General features: G+C 54.0%; 1 protein-coding gene across 2 annotated transcripts in view; it reads left to right on the forward strand.

The window, feature by feature from the left end:
- Positions 1-20,605, forward strand: part of LOC116459102 (cadherin-23) — a 317,512-nt gene that overhangs the window by 239,512 nt on the left and 57,395 nt on the right. The window contains exons 12-14 of one of the 2 annotated variants that reach the window (XM_032139382.2): positions 9,300-9,305; positions 11,281-11,430; positions 11,906-12,912. In XM_032139382.2, the coding sequence (XP_031995273.2) occupies positions 9,300-9,305; positions 11,281-11,430; positions 11,906-12,208 (459 nt within the window). In that variant the 3' untranslated portion in view covers positions 12,209-12,912. Of the gene's footprint in view, positions 1-9,299; positions 9,306-11,280; positions 11,431-11,905; positions 12,913-20,605 lie in introns of those variants that run through there. The other variant, XM_058436324.1, reaches the window with a different exon arrangement.

A 20,605-nucleotide genomic window follows, 5' to 3' on the forward strand; every position in this document is an offset into this window, starting at 1 on the left:
CCCCAATCTCCACATAAAGCTTGCCCTTTGGCCATACCCACGGGCACGATTGAGGGGAGCCTCACCCTCCTGGCTAGCCCCTCTAAGGCCACTTTATTTCAGGAAGTACCCTCTGGGCTGACTGCTCTAGTCCCTAGAGGCCCAGGGTCTGGAATGCAGAAGAGAAAGAGACAGCCAGGCTGAGCTATGAATCATGTGACATGGGCTTGGCTGGGTCCCAGGAGTTGGAAGTCTGTGCCCAGGAACAGGAGTGGGTACAGACAGGTGGTAAAGTGTAACTAGGCTTTGGAAGTATAAGATTCCCATAGTGCACTGTGTCAGTGGGCTGCAGATTAGGAAAATAGAATTCAAAAGCCCCTGCCCCTCATTTGCCTTAATGCAAGTACCAACGTGCATTATAATTCTTTTCTCAGGAGAACGGAGGCTGGCTTCAGGGTCGACCGGAGGGAGTGGGGGAAGGTCTGCACGTGCAGGTGAGGAGGACCTGCCCACCTCGCGCCTTCATCTATAGACAGATAATACACACATCCGTGGTGAAAATGATGGCGCTCTGGTATTCTTCCCCCAAAATGCCAGCTGCCAATGGGATTGAATTAGATTTCACAAGGGTTTTTGCAATACATGGAATTCACCAGCAAATTACCCTTAAAGAGGGAAAATCAATCATTTGGAGCAGAGATAAGCTGAAGGCAAGGCAGCTTCAGATTGATCCCGTCTGTGCAGGCGTGTGTGGAATTCAGCAGATAACCTGCGGAGAGGAGGGAGGGGAGGCTGGCTGAGAGGTACCGGAAGGGGAGAGAGGCAGGGCAAGAGGGGGAAGGAGGGAGTTGGAGAGGGAGAGATTGGAAAGAGGAAGGTGAGAGGGCAAGAAGGGGAGGAAAGAGAAAGGAGAAGAGGGATAGAAGAAGGAAAGGAAGAGGAGAGAGAGAAGAGAGGCTTAGTCTGCACAGGCTGCTGTAACAAACCACCGTTGACGGGTGGCTTGTAAATAACAGAAACTTATTTCTCTCGGTTCTGGAGGCTGGGAAGTGCAGGATCAAGGGCCCGGTAGATGTGGTGTTTGGTGAGGGCCTGCTTCCCACTGTGTCCCCACATGGCTGGAGGGGCAAGGATTGCTCTGGGGTCCCTTTTATAAGGGCACTAATCCCCTTCATGATGACTCTGTACTCATGACCTAATCACCTCCCAAAGGCCCTGCCCTCCTCGGGGGTTAGTATTTCAACATGAATTTTGGGGAAGGGGACACCAGCATTCCGTCTCCAGCAGATGAGAAGAAATGAGGGTGAGATAAAGACAGAAACAAGCAAAGGAGTCACAAGAGGAGGCGAGAAGAGAGGGGAGGAGAGAGAATCAGGGGAATGGGAGAGAGAGTTTGGGCTGGAGGCATGGAAAGCAGTTGGAAGAGCACAGTGGGCCGGGTGCGGTAGTTCACACCTGTAATCCCAGCACTTTGGGAAGCCGAGGCGGGAGGATGGCTTGAGCCCAGGAGTTCAAGACCATCCTGGGCAACTTAGGGAGACCCCGTCTCTACAAAAAATAAAAAGCATTCGCTGGGCACAGTGGTGCACACAAGTGGTCCCAGCTACTTGGGAGGATTGCTTGAGCCCAGGAGGTTGAGGCTACAGTGAGCAGTGTTTGTATCAGCTGCACTCCAGCCTGGGTGACGGAGTGAGACTCTGTCTCAGGGAAAAGAAAGAGCACCACATTAATGGGCATTAATGGGCCTTAGAGAATCACCCCATCCAAGCTTCCTATGTGGTAGATCAGAGGCCCAGAAGGAAAACAGGGCCTTCCCTGGTTGCGTAGCAATACAGGGCAGCTCCAGAGAACACAGACTCCTGACCTCAGGCCCATGGTGCTCAAGGGCCAAGCCACAGAGGAGCTTGGGGAGGGGACATAGGTGGGAGGATGAAAGCCTGAAATGAGGGCAACGTCCTTCACCTTGATGCAGGCCCAAGAGGTGCTCCACTCCCACAGTGGAGAAACAGAAGCCTGGAGCCATGGGTGGCGGGGCAGGCCTGGAGGGCAGAGGAAAAACAGGCAGCAGGGCAGAGCCACCCACCATGTGACATGGGCTTGCTGGGTGCTGGGGGTTGAGGTGGAGTCAGAAATGGAAACAGTGTCCTCTGCCAGGTTCCTTCCACTGCCTTCTGTATCCTGGCATCTCAGTGGGCAGAGAGACTTAGCATCCCCCTTAGTGTAGGAGTTGGAGGGAGAAGCAGCTGGCTTTGAGTTGAAAGCAGAAGGAGAGGCCTGCCTCCTGCCGAGGTCCCCTTTGCCATGTCTGATTGGGGTGAATTAAGTGAAAGGATGGACAAAGGAGAATAAAGAATACATATTCGATGGGCTTTTATTTTCTACTGCTCAATGTTATGGATCAGACCAACAGAAGGTACAGCTGAGGAAGGAGGGAGACCTGCAGCCCCACGCCCAGGGTGGGACTGGTGGGTCCCGTCACCCAAGCCTTTGCCCTTCTCTGCCTGCTCCTCTCATTTCTGGCCATGGTCTAGAAATCAGCTCCTTCCCAGGGATGCCTCCTCTCCTACCCCCACTACTCCTAGAACAATAATAATAGCTCTCCTCTGTTGAACACTTATTCTATCCCAGATGCTTGACCAAGATTTGGCAGCTCACCCACAGTAGTCCTGTCAAGTAGGCTGCATTCTTCCCATTTTACAGATGAGGAAATTGAGGCTCAAGGATATAAAATCATATATGCAAAAATCACACAGCTGTAAAAGGCAGTGCCTGAGCCTAGGCTCAACTCCAGAGGTTGTGGCTTCCAAGGTTCTACACCCTGGAAGCTCAGGTCATGGGGCTCTTCCCTGGCAGAGCTGAGTTCGGGACAGGGTTGGTTTTGGTGAGGGCAGCACTGACTCTGGGGGCCCCACTCCGCACTCCAGATTCCCAGCCCCAATCCAGCTTGGGCTGAGGGCGTCACACCAGCTCACTAACCAGAACTCCCTGGGTGCCTCACAAGAGCCCTGGCCCTTTATCTTGCCCCAGCATCCCCCTACCCCCCGACCCCAAACATAAAGGTGGCCTTGGTCGTTGCTGTGGCCACCCTGCCTTCACATGACCCTGGTCCTTCCTCTTCCGTGAGAAGGAACTAAGGCCTCCTCCAAGGGCACATTGTAGTTTACAGGGTTGGGTGACGGTCCCCTAGCATTTGAGGTACAAAGAAAAGAACACACGAGGTCCCTGTCGTAGGGAATTTCCTGGCTTAGGCAAGAAAACACAATTCACATGCTTACAAAACATGGGGGAGCAGAGAAACGATACTGTTTTCATTTAATTCTGTGAGGTGTGCTTACCCTCCCCACTTCACAGATGAGGAAATTGAGGCTTCAGGAGAGGAAGTGAGTTGTCTAAAGTCGCACAGCTAGGAAGTGACCCAGCCTGTTCCTCAACGTTGAACTGTGCTCTCTTAACACTGCATCACGCCCCTGGGTCACTAACCCAGGGGCCACCCTGACTGATGGCAGAGAGAGACAAACATCCTGGAGAGGCAAGCTGGTGTCACCAATAGCAAGGCGGTGCCTCAGGATGGGGAGGGCCAGGCAAGAGCCAGAGAGACAAAGGAGGCATCTGCAGGCCTCACTGTGCAGGAAGGAGCCTGGAGGCCGGCTCAGGCCTTCCTCCCTTTGGGGGCCCAGGCCACCTGCAGTGGGATGTGCCAGTGCTGAGAGCCCTCAGGTGATGACCAAGGGAAGCCATGCTCAGAAGTCAGGCCACTCAACCCAACGGCAGGGGCCAGCCTGAAATCCGCCCCTCCGAGCCAGGGAAAGGTCTGCATGCAGGTGGTTAAGTAGTGGAAATATCACCCTTGACCCTCCCTCCCAGGGGAGTATTTAACGAGCTGATGTCTGTTGAGGGCCCAACACGTAAACTCAACAAACAGCTGGACAACCACGCTGGGTCAGCACACGGAGCCGGGTCCGCTGGGACAGATTCAGGTCGGATGGCTCTGGGAGCCTTAGAGAGACTAGGAGGGAGCAGTGGCTCCTCTGACCCTTCTCAAAGCTACCCCCCACTTCCAGGAGTGGGAGGCAGGGAGGGGGCAAGGTCTAGGGAAGTTGCGGGGCAGCCCTCTTGGCAGCCAGCTGATAAGGCGCTACCCTTGTGGGGGTGGGAAGGCTGCAGCCCCAGGAGCAAAGTGCAGGAGCCATAGGGGGAGGGACTGGCAGGGAGCCAGGAGGGATTTATTGTGTCCTTCCCCTCCCAAGAAATAAATAAAGCTAAGCTGTCGCCTCCTCCTCCCTGCGGGCAGCTGCCAGCTTCTCAGCTTGTGGTGGCTTGGCTCGGGCTCTGGGACCCGCAGTGGGTGCTATCAGCCTTCTCATCGCCTCTCTCAGCTGGAGGAGAATTTAATCCACAGACTCCTCTCCACACATACTAGGGCTCCTTTTGATGTTTCTCTTTATCTCCCTTCCAACAAAATCGCCCCTCTGCAGCTCCAAGAGCCCCTCCAGCCTCCTCCGCACCTCCACCCCATGAAGGCAGTCCCCCAGCCGTCTGTGGGACAAGGGCATGGAGGAGGCCTAGCAGGAGCAGGGAGGTGCATGTGCCCTCCACCAGTCCAGGCTTCGTGCCCTGACCTGAGCTGAGGTGCTTGTGGGCCTCCTTCTGCCATGTGTGGCACAGGGAGGGGCTCACTATGCCAGCTCCTGGCATCGCACTTGGAGCAGTATTCTGTAGTGGGAGGACTAGGAGAGCTGGGTGGTTAAGAGCTCTGACTCCGAGGGGGGGTGGGGGCAAACTTGAGTTCCAAGCCTTCCTTGGCTACTGTGTAGCTTGAACACTTACCCCCTCTGGCCCCAGTTTCTCTCTCCAAGAAAAGGAGTGGACTGACGCTGTCTTTGGGCCATCGTGTGGATTCTGGTTAAGGTGTGTGATGCCTGTGTCATAGCCGGGCTTCACAAATGGAAGCTGTTGTCATAAACGGCTCAGCAGCACAGGACTGCGATCACTAGGGGTTTTGCACCAACTTAGCAAACTGGAATATCTCTCTCTCAGACACACCCCCAACCTGAGGGCTGACAGTCACAGATCCAGACCAAGCAGGAATTGGCCAGCTGGTAAAGTCCCGGAAGGAACAGACTGAGCATTTTAGAGGACTTGGTCAGTAGGTGATCCTGAGGGTCTCAGGACATGTGTCCTGACCACTGCCGCGTCTGGCCTGAGTGAGCTTTTCCAGCCCCTGGCAGCAGATCAAGGAGAAGGGAGCAAGTGTCATTCATTGAGACCCCAAGAATTCTCCTAAAGGGGTCAGGAAGCTGTCCCGAGGGCTTGCCCCCTCTGGGTGCTCCTGCCTCACCAGGTAGTTAACCAGAAGCTACACTGAGCTCACACCATCTTCCAGGCATCTTTGAGCTCAAACATCACTGAGCTCACACGGTCTTTTCAGTCCCTCGCTGTTGACCTCAGCCTGCACATGATTGGTGCTGCCCCAGCCAACACACGGTTCTTCCTAAGCCTTCTCTGCTCATCCACTATACCTTACTGCTTATACCTTATAGGCCAATGCTCTTCAGTTCAGTCTTGCTTCTTCCCAGCATCACTCTATCCTGATGGTTCTCAGACATTAGTGAGCGTCAGAATGCCTGAGGGGCTTGTTAAAACAGTACTGGGCCCAGTCCGGGCGTGGTGGCTCATGCCTGTAATCCCAGCACTTTGGGAGGCTGAGGCAGGCGGATCATGAGGTCAGGAAATCGAGACCAGCCTGACCACCATGGTGAAACCCCGTCTCTACTAAAAATACAAAAATTACCTGGGCGTGGTGGCGTATGCCTGTAATCCCAGCTACTCAAGAGACTGAGGCAGGAGAATTGCTTGGACCGGGACTTGGGAGGCGGAGATTGCAGTGAGCCGAGATCACGCCACTGCACTCCAGTCTGGGTGACTGAGCAAGACTCTGTCTGAAAAAAAAAAAAAAGAAAAAAGAAAAGAAAACGGTGCTGGGCCCAATCCCCAGAGTTTCTGACTCAGAAGATCTGGGCGTGGCCCCCAATTGTGCATTTCTAACAAGCTCCAGGTGATGCTGATGCTGTGGTCCCAGGACCACACTTGGAGAACCACTGTTTTACCCTTGTAGTTCTCATCCTTGGATACACTTTGGAATGAATAACTGGAGAGCTTTACAGAATGCGGATGCCTATGCTTCCACCCCCTCCCCCAGTCTGGTCTCCATGGTCTAGGGTGCAGCATAGGCAGGGGGTATTTTAAAGCTCCCCAGGTAATTTTGATATGTGGCTGGTGGAGAACTACCCCTCTTTGCCTCTCCAACTGCTCACCTTTTTCTCGACTCCTATAGGTGCCTCCAAGCTACTCTCCCAACCCTGGCTATGCAATGTGGTTCCCTGGGGAGCATCAGAGAAACGTAGCTTTTCCCAGCCCCCAGAGATGATGACCCACTGGCTCTGGGCATCTGCATTTCTTTTTAGAATGCCACTGGTGATTCTGATGTGCATCTAGAGTGAGGAGGGCAGCACCAGTGTGACTTGCACGTGGCTGCAAGGTCACCTCCCTCTCCCCTGCTGCAGAGCTTAGAGTGGCTCCCTCTCGCTCATGGAAATAATGCCATCCTCAGGATGGCGTCTGCCTGGGACTCCAAGCTTCTCGACATGGACCCTTTGCAAATAATAAGTCATTGATGATTCTTCTCCACACCCCGTGCCTTTACTTAGGACAGTGCTCCTCAAAGGGTGGCTTCAGATCAGGATCAGCGTCGCCTGGAACTTGGTTAGAAATGCAAAGTCACAGGCCCCAACTCAGGCCTACAGAATCAGGAATTCCTGAGGGAGGGAGAAGAATGGAGGAGCAATCTGCAGGTGATTCTGAGACACGCTAAGGATCTAAGGATCAAGAACTCTGTGTTTAAAGCTACTTCCTCCACCCAGAATCCCTTTTCTGCCAATCCAAAAGAGTCCAAAAATAATACTTTCTGACCAGACACGGTGGCTCACGCCTGTAATCCCAGCATTTTGGGAGGCCAAGGAGGGTAGATCATTTGAGGTCAGGAGTTTGAGACCAGCCTGGCCAACAGGCGAAAACCCGTCTCTACCAAAAAAAAAAAAAAAAAAATTAAGCCGGGCATGGTGGTGTGCACCTGTAGTCCCAGCTACTTGGGAGGCTGAGGTGTGAGAATCGCTTGAACCTGGGAAGTAGAGGTTGCAGTGAGCCGAGATCGTACCACTGTACTCTGGCCTGGGCAACAGAGCGAGATTCCATCTAAATAATAATAATAATAATAATAATAATAATACCTTCCTTCATTCCTAACACCAGCTCAGAACTCCCCTCCTTGGGGCAACCTCCTTTGCTTGTCCTCCCCTTAGACTGGGCCCTGGAGTGCTCAGATGGTACATCTCAGTTTGCTCTGGTAACTAACATTGCTGACTGCATGGCCAATGCATTTCACACTGTGGACTCACGCTGCCAATGGGGAATGCCCGCATCAGACCTGAGCTCCACTTCCTTGGCCAGGCAGCAGCGTGGGGTTGTGGGAAGGTCCATTGGCCCAGGAGCTGGCCCGGCCTCTCTTTTTTTTTTTTTTTTTTTTTGAGACAGCGTCTCGCTCTGTCACCCAGGCTGGAGTGCAGTGGCGCGATCTCGGCTCACTGCAAACTCTGCCTCCCGGGTTCCCGCCATTCTCCTGCCTCGGCCTCCTGAGTAACTGGGACTACAGGCGCCCACCACCACGCTCAGCTAATTTTTTGTATTTTTAGTACAGACAGGGTTTCACCATGTTAGCCAGGATGGTCTCGATCTCCTGACATCGTGATCTGCCCGCCTCGGCCTCCCAAAGTGCTGGGATTACAGGCGTGAGCCACCGCGCCCGGCCTTTTTATTATTATTATTATTATTTTGAGATGAAGTCTCACTCTGTCGCCCAGGCTGGAGTGCAATGGCATGATCTCAGCTCACTCCAACCTCCGCCTCCAGGGTTCAAGCGATTCTCCTGTCTCAGCCTCCCGAGTAGCTGGGATTACAGGCATGCACCACCATGCCCAGCTAATTTTTTGGCATTTTTGCAGAGATGGAGTTTCACCATGTCGGCTGGGCTGGTCTTGAACTCCTGACCTCAAGTGATCCACCCACCTCTGCTTCCCAAAGTGCTGGGATTACAGGCGTGAGCCACTGCACCTGGCCTGGGCCCGGCCTCTTATCCCCCACTCTGCCACCAGCTCCGTATGCAACTGTGGGCTGCTCAGTCAACCTCTCTGAACTCAATTCCACTGGAGGGGCCCGTGGGAGGAGTAGCAGTAACACACAAGGAAGAGCTGCTGAAGCCCAGTCACTTCCTGAGCACCCACTGTGTGTCGTGGTCTGCTGGGGAATCTTCACCGCCTGAGGCATGCTCTACAGCCTCAAGGGCTGCTGACATTCCAGAATAATCACGGAGGGAACTGTAACCCAGTGATGCAAGTGCTCTGCAGCCATTAAGGAAAACGAAGCAAATACTTGGTACTTACAAAGTGTTTAGAATAGTGCCGGCTAAGAGTAGGTGCTATGTTGTTAGTGTCCTCGTTCGCATCATCTATATGCACAGTTATGGACCAATCACCAAGATGTAGTTCTAAGCGAAAATACTGGACACAGAGCAATGTGCATAGCATGATTTTAGTGTCACGGCAGGGTGGCATGTACCCATAATGGTATAGGCATGGATTTCCTGGGGAAAGAGACCCAGGAATGGGGTGTGGTGGCTGCCCTGGGAGGTTCGTCAGTACCTAGGCTCAGGGGGAGAGGGAGAGGCATGTGTTCCCCTTACACTTTTTAACTTCTGGAAAATTTGCCATGTCTCTGCTCCTCATGTCTCTGACATTTTTTGTTAGGAAAATAAAAACATGACGGTGTTTGGGGCTGTTTCCTGCAGGGATTTTATCCAGGCTCCGGGGATGTAGGATGTAGGGATGGCCCCTCCCTTCCCAGCCTACACTGAGGCCTTCTGGGTGAGAGTGGACAGAGATCAGGGAGACAGGAGCCCTTGCCCCCTCCTCTCACCTCCTCACCCTTCATGCTCTTGAGCCTCTTCCTTCTGGGTCTCACGCTTGTCCCTCTTCTCCACTCTCCAGCACACATGTGTGCACACTCACACAATACGCCTCCTCCAGACCCCAGAAGCTATGGCCCATCAGAGGCCGGGGACAGCTGCTCCTCTAGGGTGTGGTCCTAGGGTCCCTCCCATGACCCAGGGTCTCACTGTCTTTTCTCTCTGGTTCCTTCCTCCTCTCCATACCTCTCCGGCTCCTTCTGTCTGTCTCCATATCCTTTGACTGACCGACTCCCACTGACAGAATTTGGTAAGTGAGCCTCTGAAGGGCAGGGCTTGGGCTTGGGGAGGGCTCGTGGTGGGCACAGTGGGGAGGGGGCTTTGAAAAGGGCACAGCTCAGCCCTCCCCCACCCTCTCAGGCCCCCAGCTCCTGTGGTTGAGGGACCAAAGGTTCAGGGGAAGGATCGGAGTTGGTGTCACCTGTTCGAAGCTGTCACACCCCGCTGGCTTCAGCTATTAGTGCCCCTTGGGGCATTTAATTGGTCCCTTCCATCTGAAGGGACGCATTCCACACCAGGGAGTGCTGCGACCTCCACAGCCCGACAGGCCCAGAGGAGCCTTGCCCCCACATCCCATGGGGAGCCGCTTTGGGCTGGGGCTCTGGAGCCTCGTGGCTTGCCTGGACCCCAGAATTGGCAAGAGAGGGCTCAGGGAGCTCAGCTTCCACCTCTCCATCCAAACCTCTGTGCCAGTAACAGGGCACAGGCCTGTCTCCAGGCTCTAAGAAAAGTCTAAATGCAGCAAGTGTATTTGCCAGTTTGCTAAAATGGGAAAAACCCAAGAGACTGATGGGTAAACGTTAGCATGCATTCATTCCACAAGTGCATTTGAGCATTTGGGGGGCAGCCCCAGGGGCCCATGAAGCTTGTGAACTCTCAGGCTTCACTGGAGGTATCATTTCCTGATCATTCCCCCTCTGCCCTGAGTGGGATGGGAACCAGCCTTGCAGGGACTATCCCCTTAGACCATGGAGAGTCTTTAGGGCCAGGGTGAGCTGGCAGCCACCCTCTCACCAGGAACAGGTTTCTGAGAGGAGTCCCACAACATACCCTAAGCAACCAAGATGTGAGGGTAGGCTTCCCTTGCCAGCCACTGGTTCAAGAGAAAAGGACCCATGTGCAGAGGGCCTGAGCTGGCCACTGGGCTAGGGGTGGGCTCTGCACCATAAGCCAGAGCTTCTGCCTCTGGACTGAGAGCCAAGGTCAGTGACCTACTGGGCACCTGCAAGAGGGGTCAGGAGGAGGCTCTTACACATCACAGGCCGCCTGTCCAGTTGGAGGGGAGTTTGGGGGTGCATGTGATCACTTTGCCCCCAGTGCAGGCAGAAAGAGGAAGTAGAATCACTTTCTGAGCAGGCCAGACCTCAGGGAGTCAGTAAGCTGAATCTCCCACCTTCAGCCATGTCTCCTCCTCCTGATCTGGAGACTTCAGTCACGTCACATGCTTTGTGTGAGGAGAGTCAGGTAGCATCTGAGGGGCTCTGTGAGCCACAGCCCTGGTTAGAATAATCAGAAACACATGAACTCAAGTGAGGCACCCACCTCCCTGAAATGATGGGCTTGGGCCTCTGGGACACAGCAGAACCTGTGATGGGGTGGCCACCCTGTCCTCAGTCTGGGATCCAGGGCCCCCCTGGGACTGGCCACAATGTGGGATCCCTGGCCATTCATGTTGCCACTCAGTCTCTGGGTTATTCCCATTTCACATGTCAGCAAACCAGTGTTCTCCCTGACGGACACATTCCAGAGGAGGAGGGGAAGAACAGCATCTGCGTCCCTTGTGTCCTCTCCTGCCCAAGACTGTCGTGGCCACTTAACTGCTTCTCTTCCCTCCACTCCCCTCACATCCTCTCTCCTCCTCCTTCCTCTGTCTCCCCGCTGGGTCTTGAAGCTGGCCGGTCCCTCCGCAGCTGGGGTCACTGGGACAGAGAAAGGGAGCAGGAGACGGAGAGTGAACCAAACCACCTGGAGGGGACACTGTGGGCATCCGACAGCACAAGGAAGGAAAAGAGAGCCAGAGGAGGTTTCCAGAGGGCCTAGACATGGGTGGGTCATGGAGTTTCAGAGCTGCGCTGGGAAAGCCCTGCTCTGTCCCAGCACCTCATCCATTGCCCCAACCAAAGCAGCTCCGGGCTCACTCTCCAGGAGCCTCTGCCCCTCCATTTGGGTCTGGGCTTTGGCCACTGTGCCCTTCCTGACTGGCTTCTTCTGCACTCTTGATGCAGGGCCTGAACAGCATGTTTGAGGTGTACTTGGTGGGGAACAACTCCCACCACTTCATCATCTCCCCGACCTCCGTCCAGGGGAAGGCGGACATTCGTATTCGGGTGGCCATCCCACTGGACTACGAGACCGTGGACCGCTACGACTTTGAGGTAAGGCCCTACTCACTGGCGTTTTGGAGTGGAGTGGGGGTGGATTTCAGGGGATGTGAGGGTGGGGTAGAGGATTCCGTTAGATCCCACCTTCCACTGCTGCCCATCTTCCCTTGCGGATCTGACTCAGACAAGCCCTCCAAGAGATGGCAGGTGGCGGGCAAGTCTCCCTTTTCCAAAGAGGACGAGGATATATCCAGTAATTGAGTGGAATTTTACCAGACTCTCACAGGAGCCTCTGCAGCCCATCTCCTGCCAGATCAGCCCCTGCTAGCTCCTCCTGCCCTAGCAGAATCAGCAGCCATCCCTAGAGCAACGACAGATGGGCTCACAGTAGCACACAGCTGGGATGGGCAGGGACTCTAACAGGTGCTCTGGGCTGGGGCCGGCAAAGGCATGGAGAGGACTTACAGGGACAAGGACTCTGGGAGGGGACATGTGGGAGCTTACCTGGGCCCCTGTTCTGCACCCCCAGCTCTTTGCCAATGAGAGTGTGCCTGACCATGTGGGCTATGCCAAGGTGAAGATCACTCTCATCAATGAAAATGACAACCGGCCCATCTTCAGCCAACCACTGTACAACATCAGCCTGTACGAGAACGTCACTGTGGGGACCTCTGTGCTGACAGTCCTGGTGAGTCCCCGCTCCACTGCAGGGCCACTGAGCTCTCTGGGGCCGACTGTGGTGAGGCACCCAGAGGGATTTCGTCAAAGGGACCTCGGCAATCAGGGAAGGAGGCACCCCCAAATCCCTGAGCTGTGTTCGTTGGTGTATTAAATAAAGTTTCTGGACTCTTCAGGATGGGGGTCCCTTGGCCTAGGTTGCAATATGGAAAAGGAGCCAACCTGGGGGGTGACAAGACTGGGTTGAGGACACTGGTTTTCTGCCTTTCCCCGAGAGACACTCAGTGAGGGTGGGCTGGGAGCCCTGGAAGCCCCCTCAAATGGGTGGGACGGTGCCAGCCATCCTTGAGAAGGGCGACCCTCTCCATGTGAGCACAGGCACCAGAGAGGGACAGGCTCCTGGAGGGTGCCTGGGCACCCCCAACTGCCCATGGCTGGACTTGCCCTTTGGCAAGGGGCCCTGCCAGTGTCATTTGTATCTGTCAGTACTCTTGGTTGCAAGGGACAGAAACCCTTAAGTAGTTCAAGCAAAAATGGATCGACTCATGTAACTCAAAAGTATAAGTGATTTCAGGCCGGGCTCGGTGGCTCACGCCTGTAATCCCAACACTTTGGGAAAGCCGAGGTGGGTGGATCACTCAAACTCTCAGGAGTTTGAGGCCAGCCTGGCCAACATGGCAAAACCCCGTCTCTACTAAAAATACAAAAATTAGCCGGGTGTGGTGGCACACGCCTGTAGTCCCAGCTACTAGGGAGGATGAGGCAGGAGAATCGCTTGAACCCAGGAGGCGGAGGTTGCAGTGAGCCGAGATTGCGTCACTGCCCTCCAGCCTGGGTGACAGAGCAAGATTCTGTCTCAAAAAAAGAAAAAGTGCAAGTGATTTCAGGCATGGCTGCATCCAAGCACTCAGTTGAGCAAGGCTCTGTCTTCAACACTGGGCTCTGCTTTTTTGTATTGGCAAAGAGGGGCACCAGCACCTCTAGGCTGACTTCTTACCAATTTATCAACCCTAGTGGGAAAAATTCTTTTGCAGTAATTCCAGCAGATTCTCATCAGCCCAGTTGGTTGGGACATCCTGGAACCAATCGTGATTCTGGTATGCCAGGGAGGGATCACGCTCCCCCTAGTGGACCCAGGGGTTGGGGTCAGCCCCACCTGAATTATACTGGCTGAGAATGGGGAAGGGGCTTCTATTCTAAGACAAGGGATTGAATGTAAGCAGATCCAAGTGGTAGATGTGTGCTACAGAAGCTCAGAGTCTTGCCCACAGTCGGTGCTCGATAAATGTCATGGAGTTTAACTCACTGCTTTCTCCTCCCTGCACACCTGGGGCCCCCAGAGTCCTCGCTTCCATTTCTTGCTCCTTCCCCACTCCAAGCAGAGTGATACCAAGACCCTGCTCAGAAGTGTGTTTACTCTAAAGACAGATGGTATGAAACTGCACTGAGCCTCCAGGCCCTTCCCATCTGACAGTTATTAATATTTCAAACAGATGTTTAGCTAGTCAGGCTGTCAGACGTAAACAATAATTCTGCGGCAGCTGTTTTCTCCACCTCCCACGTCTCTAGCCCATGACTCCTCCAGCTTTCACCAAGATGCTCCCTGCAATAAATCACCAGGCGCTTGAGGGCCCCTGGACCCTCCTCCAGCCTCTCAGTGCCCAGCCAGAGAGCAAGTGCCAGAGGCTCTGGCCTTCTGGACCCAAAGTGTGTGTCTTTACCCACCACCCACCTTCGAAGGACTGGGTAAAGGGCAGCCAACAGCCTGTGCTTTAGAGGTCTCAGGGAGTGGAGGGGAGGCTCTGTCCCCTGCGGGTCTGGGACCATGTGGCAAAGAATTCTAGTGTCAGATCCAGGCTCAGTGGGTGTCAGGGGATTCCTTCCCGGTGTTCTTGCTTGGGACAGAGTTTCCTCACTTTGTAGTCCCAAGTTCCCATGGTCCTTGGAAAGGGATGGGGAAAACCTATGGAGCAGGGAGGAGATGTGAAATATGAGAAGGGGCATCCCTTGGTCAGTAGTGCCAAGGACTGCTCTGTCAGGCCCAGTCCAGTTTGGGGCTGGCGCTGGGGAGTAGGCTTTGGTGAATGTGAGCCGAGCCCCTCATGCCAGGTTTTTTATCTAGAACTGGGGCAGCTGCTGGGTCTGAGCTGAGCCTCCTCTGTGAGTCGCTAGGAACCAGCAGATCCGGCCAGCCTCCCTGGGTTCCTGGCTTATTTCATCCAAGCCTCACCCACCCTCTTCTCAAGCTCCCAGCCCCAGGGTTTACGAAACCATGAAGGGTGAGGGCCCATTTCATCAGGTAACAGCTCTCACAGCAGGACTGTGTGCCTAAAGGAGTTCAGGCCCTGCAGGGAGATGGTGGGGACCCCGCGTGCTGGCCTATCCATGCCACTCTTAGCGCCTTCATTTTCTCATCTGCAAAATGGGCCCCAGAGCTAGTAAGTGACTAAACTGGAATTCTGTTCCTGTAAAGGGGATATAAAAACATCCTGGGTGACCCACCCACCCCCCTTCCTCTCCCAGTCTCCCCAAGGTGTTTCCTGGCCACACCCTCCACACCGCCCTGCCCTGCTCTTGGCCTCCCTCACCCGGCAGCTCTCCGCTCAGATCCGGGGTCAGCCCAATCTCTCCACCTCCTCTGCCACAAGAGAAGCTGAAATTATGGCTGCCTGCTCAGGGACTATGAAATTCTTTCTCCCTGACCTTTTCTGGGATGTTATTAAAATGTTTCATGGGCAGTTGTGCCAGGAAAAAAATTATGAAGAAAAGGAAATGTTTTAATTTGCAATGAAGGCAGGAGCCGAGCGTCCCCAGCTCCCATCCTGGCATGGCCCTGCTTCAGTGGCTGGTCACCTGTCCTGGGGGAAGGTGGTCATTTAACATGGCTTGGGGAAGCTGGAATAGGAAGGGCTGTCACCACCAGCCCAGGTGTCCTAGCAGGGGTGGAAGGGCCAGACTTTCTCACCTCCCAGCCCCCTGGACCTTACGGCCCCCAGTTACGGCAAAATGAGCTTCCATTGGTGGCAGGAAAAGAGTGGGGACACCCTCATGCACACAGTCTGCGCTGGCAGAACCCACACATACAAAAAGTCTACCTTCTTTATGTATACAGGGGTTTTGCATATATGGAATACTGTATTTTCCATCCAAATGTGGTTGAAAAAAATATTGCATGTAAATGAACCCACACAGTTCAAACACGTGCTGTTCAAGGGCCAACTATATCTCTAACCTTTTAAGTAGGTGCTGTTATTCTCACTTTACACATGAGGAAACAGATGAGGCTTGGGGAGCTAAGTAACTTGCTCAGGGCCCCAGGGCTAGTAAGTGACTAAACTGGATTCACACGGCGACCCCATATCCCAAGCCACAGGCTCTTAACCACGAGGCCGCCCATCCTGAAGGTTCTATGTGGGACCACTGAGCCTAGTCCTTTCAGCAACCTTCAGAGCTGAGGGTAAAGAGAGGAGCTGGAAAGTGCTCTCTGCAGTACCCACAGGGACAGGTCCCAGGGTCGCTCCGGGCGGTGTGTTCTTAGGTGGCGCTCAAGATTTTTAGGGCCTGTGGCACCACCAGGTGAATTTTCACATCTCTGAGCCCTAAGCTGCTCCGGGGACAGAGCTGTGTGAGTGTTTTCACTGATGGAGAAACCGCTTCAGAGATACTCGAGCACTTTGCTCAGGGAAGCAGGAATACCAAGGCAGCCCAGAGCTGTCTCCATGAGGAAAGGCCCCCTGGAAGGAGGCAGGATTCAGGATGAATGTGCTCTGAAGGGTGATCACACAGAGGAAGGATGTGCGGGGGTGCATATGCGTATATGTGAGGTATGCTTGTGGGATGTGTATGGGGGTGTGTGTAGGCAGGCATGTTTTTTTGTGCCTGTGTATATACATGTGTTTGTGGCTACGTATACTCAGGGGTATGTGTATGTAATATACATGTGTGTGTGCATGTGTGCCTGTGCACGTACATGTTACAACTACATGCATTTGGGGATGTGCGTACACTATATGCACATATGTCGTGCACACGTGTGTGTACATGTGTATGCCTGTACCGATGCATGGATGATGCTGGTGGCTCCCCATCCTCTAGGCTGTGTGGTTTGTTCCCTCTCCTATCCCAGGCTGCTCTGTGATTCACACCTTCCAGTCCTGCCTCCTGACCTGGCAATAGAAGTCAGATGAGAAGGCCAGTGAGTGTCTTATCCTGGGACCCTGCTAGGCTTGTGGCAGCCCTGCAGCCTGGCCAGTGTCTGAGGCCTGGCAGGGTTTGTGGGCGCTATTGGACAGTACAAGAGGTACAAGAGTAATCTAATCATTTATTCATTCATTCATTCATTCATTGAACAAACGTTTGTTGAATACCTGCTATGTGCTAGGCACATGGCCCCGAGGACACATGGTGATGTGAGTCTTGTACTTATAAAGTTTACAGTCTTCCAGGAAAACTGGACTAACTACGAAATGAATCTTCACAGTGAGTATTACTTGCTGTGACGGAGAGATCAGGGAGTACAAGAGCCTCTGATAGGGTACCTGACCTTCCCTGAGGAAGTGGCATTTGAGTAAGCATTAACTGGTGAAGGCAGACAGGGAATAACATTGGAGAAAAGAGGCTGGGAGCAGTGGCTCATGCCTGGAATCCCAACACTTTGGGAGGCAAAGGCAGCTGGATCACTTGTGCCTAGGAGTTCAAGACCAGCCTGGGCAACATGGCAAAACCCCATCTCTGCAAAAAAAAAAAAAATTGCCAGGTATTGTGGCACACACCTTTAGTTCCAGGTACTGTAGAGGCCTAGGTGAGAGGATCACATGAGCCCAGGAGGTTGAGACTTCAGTGAGCCATGATCCACTGCACTCCAGTGAGCTGTGAGCCACTGCACTCCAGCCGGGGCAACAGAGTGAGACCCTATCTCAAAAAAAACAAAACACTGGAGGCGAGAACAGCATGTGCAAAGGCCCCGTGGCTGGAGTGCAGTGAGGACGTGTGTGATGTGCAGGGAAGTGGGGTCCTGCTCCTTTGAAGCACAAGAGGCTTGGCTGTTTCTCTTCTTCCCAAATTGATGCTCCCCACAATATGCCCTTTGGGATGCTGTTCTGATAGTGGGGAAGGCCTATATCAAACCGTCCATACACCCTTGCCTGTTCCATCCTTGTGACGGTGGCAGGCGTTTGGGAAACAGCAGGCAGAGGTTGTACCTAGGATGTGTGAGGAGCCAGCCTGGCCTCCTGCAGCATGGGGCACGTATCCCTGTATTTATTAGCTCCATGTCCTCTGGGCAGTGGGAGAGGCGAAGTGCTGAGGAAGGGTGGCAGCCCCCCGGCGCAGGGTTTACTGAGCTCCAAGGCATTCTCTCCCTGCTGTGGGGGGTGGGGCATGGCAGAAATGGGCAGAAGATGGACTTCAGACAAGACAGACTTCTTCCCCAGTCGGAGGAAGCCAAGAAAGAAGGAGAGGCCCTGAAGAGTCCTGACTGGGCAGGTGTGGGGCCCCAGGACCAGCTTGTGGTTTGCTGAGCCGTGGGTAGAGCTCCACCTCTCAGCTCCAGACAGACAGGGCTGGCTGGAGGTGGCCTAAAGGCCTGCTCCTCTCTCATCTCCCTGCCCCCTCTTCCCAGCCCGTCCTTGGGAGGCTGGCAGCATCTTGGGCAGGGCCACAGGCCATCCAGGGAGTCCCTGAAATCCTTTCTTACTATGAGCTGGTCACTCCTTCTCTGGGACTTGGCTTTCTTCCTATGAAATGGGAAAGTAGTGCCTGCCCAGCCTGCAGCGCTGGGTTGTTGGGAGACCCAGTGCAGTGACGTGGTGTAAATAGGTAAGACTTACAGATGGAGGAGTGGGTATTTTCATCATTGGCCTTCAGGGTCTCACCTGGCTGCCCACCACCCCTTCAGCCTGTGGACAAGCCCAGCTCTGCCACAGTGGACCCTGGACAAGACACTGGGCCTCAGTTTCCTCCTTCTGTGAGCTGGGGGAGATAACCTGCCAGGTGCCTACCTTGGAGGATTGTTGTGAGAATCAAATGAAATGATTCATGATGACACAGCACAGAGGCTGGCTAGGAACACACGCTGGAAATGTCAGCAAGTCATGCCTGGCCTCCTGGCTGAGCCTCCAGGTAGCACAGGCCCTGGTCAGGGACACCACCCTCGGAGCTGTGGCCCTGCCTCAGGCAGCCATGTGACTTTGGCCAGTCCCTCTGGGTCCCAGTGAGATAACTGGGCCAGGGGCTGGTTCAGGGCCTTCTGGGTTGGTGAGGTTTTAATTCCAATTTGCACTGTCCAAGGAGAAAGGGGAGCCATTCTTGCTGTTTAGTTTCATGCCCAGCAACATGAATGTGCCACCCAACCTGCAAGGGTCCCCACCCACCCACTGGCCTCTAGAGCCCGTCTCCTGTCCTCTCTCAGCTCCCATCTGGAAGTCTCAGGAAGATTCCCAAGGACTTCACTTCCCCCTCCTAGAGCTAACTGGCTTTTCCTCCTGGTCCAGCCCAGCCTCCCTCTTCTGCCACATCAGCAGACAGCCCTGCTGCATCAATGTCAGCCCCATTGCTGTTTGTCCCCATCTCTCCTTCCCCTCCCACCCACAGCATTGACCCCACAAGGAAAAGGTGGGTGTGTTGTCATTGCCCTGGGCTGGCCGTGGTGAAGGCAAGCTTCAATCCTAGAGGACTTCAAATGCAGCAGGCCTGTTCCACCAGCTGCAAGGCTGCAGGGCCTCTCCCTCTGCTCTGTGACTGTCGGGACTCCCCCAGCCTTCAGGCTCAGAGATCACCCCTGTCCTTCCATGCCGCTGAATCCAAGGACTCTAACATGGGCCCTACTCAAGGTGCTGGAAACCTAATGGCCCAGCCAGATGATCCAGGAAGGCCAGTTCACTTCCTGTCTTAGTCTTGGTGTTCCCTGGGGCAAACCCCAGTTCCTCCCTGGTCCCTCTGCCCCAGCAGAAGGACTTGTTGCTCTGCAACATCTGTGGAAGCCTCTCAGCCATATCTACTACTGCAGGAGGGAAGCTTGCTATAGGAGCTAGGCTTTGGCACCAGAGACCCAGCTTCAAATTCTGGCTCTGCTGCCTGCTGTCTCTGTGGCCCTAGGCAGGTGCTTAGCTGTGCCCTGACCCTCAGTCTCCAGAGTGTGCTGTGGAGAAAATAACAATAATACTTATCCCACAATGAAGAGAGATGGGGCATTTAAAGCACTTTGTGTATTAGAAGGCGCTGGGTAAATGGCAGGTGTGATTGCTAGAACAGTTATTGTTATTCTTATCCAGCTGGAAGGTTTGTTCTGTCTTATCTGGGAGTCGGTGGAGCTTCAGAGAGCATTGGTATTTAAGCTTAGGTCTCTCGGTTCCTAGATTTTCTGCCTTTGGCTGTGACTTCCCTAGACTCTGGGTCCTCTCAGTTGGTGCGTTGGTTGAGTTTTTGTCTGTGCTTAACCCTGGGAAGCCAACACACAGAGCCTAGCCTCAAGGAACAGAACACGGAGAAAGGTTAAACAAGCTTGCAGGTGAGAACCAAGACTCTTTGGAGGTAGGCAGACGATAGATGCTACCAGGTGTGCGACCTGTGCAATGGTCCGGGGACGTGGACTCAGAAGGGCCCCAAACTTGGTGGAATGCTCTGCTGTCACCATCTTGAAATTGTGATAATTTCTGAACAGAGGGCCCTGCGTGCTCGTGTTACTCTGGGCCCTGCAGCTTACGTGGCTTGCCCTGGCACAGGAGCTTATCATTCTCTGCCCAAATAAACTCAGTGGCTCTCCATGGTATTCATCGATCCCTACATTCAGTCAACAGTCAGCAAAGGCTGAAGTGCTGGGGCCTTCTGTTCCCACAGAGCTTGCTTCAGTTCTTATTGCTGCGTAAGAAACCACCCAAACTTAGCGGCATAAAGCAACAGCCATTTTTAATACAAATGGCTCATGGATTTGGTGGGTCAGGAACACAGAAAGGGTGTGGTAGGGAGGCCTTCTCTATCCTTGGGATCTGAGGTGACTCGACCAGCTGGAGTCTGGAAACAGAGGGCCCGGAGGATCCATTCTGATGGTGTTCTCGCCCTGCCATGCCTGTGCCCTTGGCTCATTTGGCTGAAAGGTGAGTGCAGCTGGACTGTGGCCCAAGCACCTACATGTGGCCTCCCCACGTGTCCAGACATCTCCCAGCATGGGAGTTCTGAGCATGCGCACCCCAGGGGAGGCCTCTGGGAGAGGAGTGTCCCAAGAGATCCAGACAGAAGCTGCCAGCCTCCAAGTCACACTGCATCATTTCTGCTGAATTCTGCTGGTTTTAAGTCACCAGGGCAAGTCCAGATTCAAGGGCAGAGGACGTAGATCTCCTCAGCTGTCAATGGGGAGAGTGTCCAAGAATTTACACAAATGTAAATGTCATAGGATCACTCAGAGGTCACTTTTCCATACCACTTCTGAGCGGTCATGCATGAGCACAGTGCCATGATGCCACAATTTCCCTCACCTCCTCCTGGAAGGCGCAAAAGGAAGCAGGCAAGCAGAAGGGAAACCTGCAACTCCCATTTCCAGCCTGGGACGAGCTCT

Source organism: Hylobates moloch, unplaced genomic scaffold, assembly GCF_009828535.3.
Source record: "Hylobates moloch isolate HMO894 unplaced genomic scaffold, HMol_V3 SCAFFOLD_3, whole genome shotgun sequence".
Lineage (NCBI taxonomy): Eukaryota > Metazoa > Chordata > Mammalia > Primates > Hylobatidae > Hylobates > Hylobates moloch.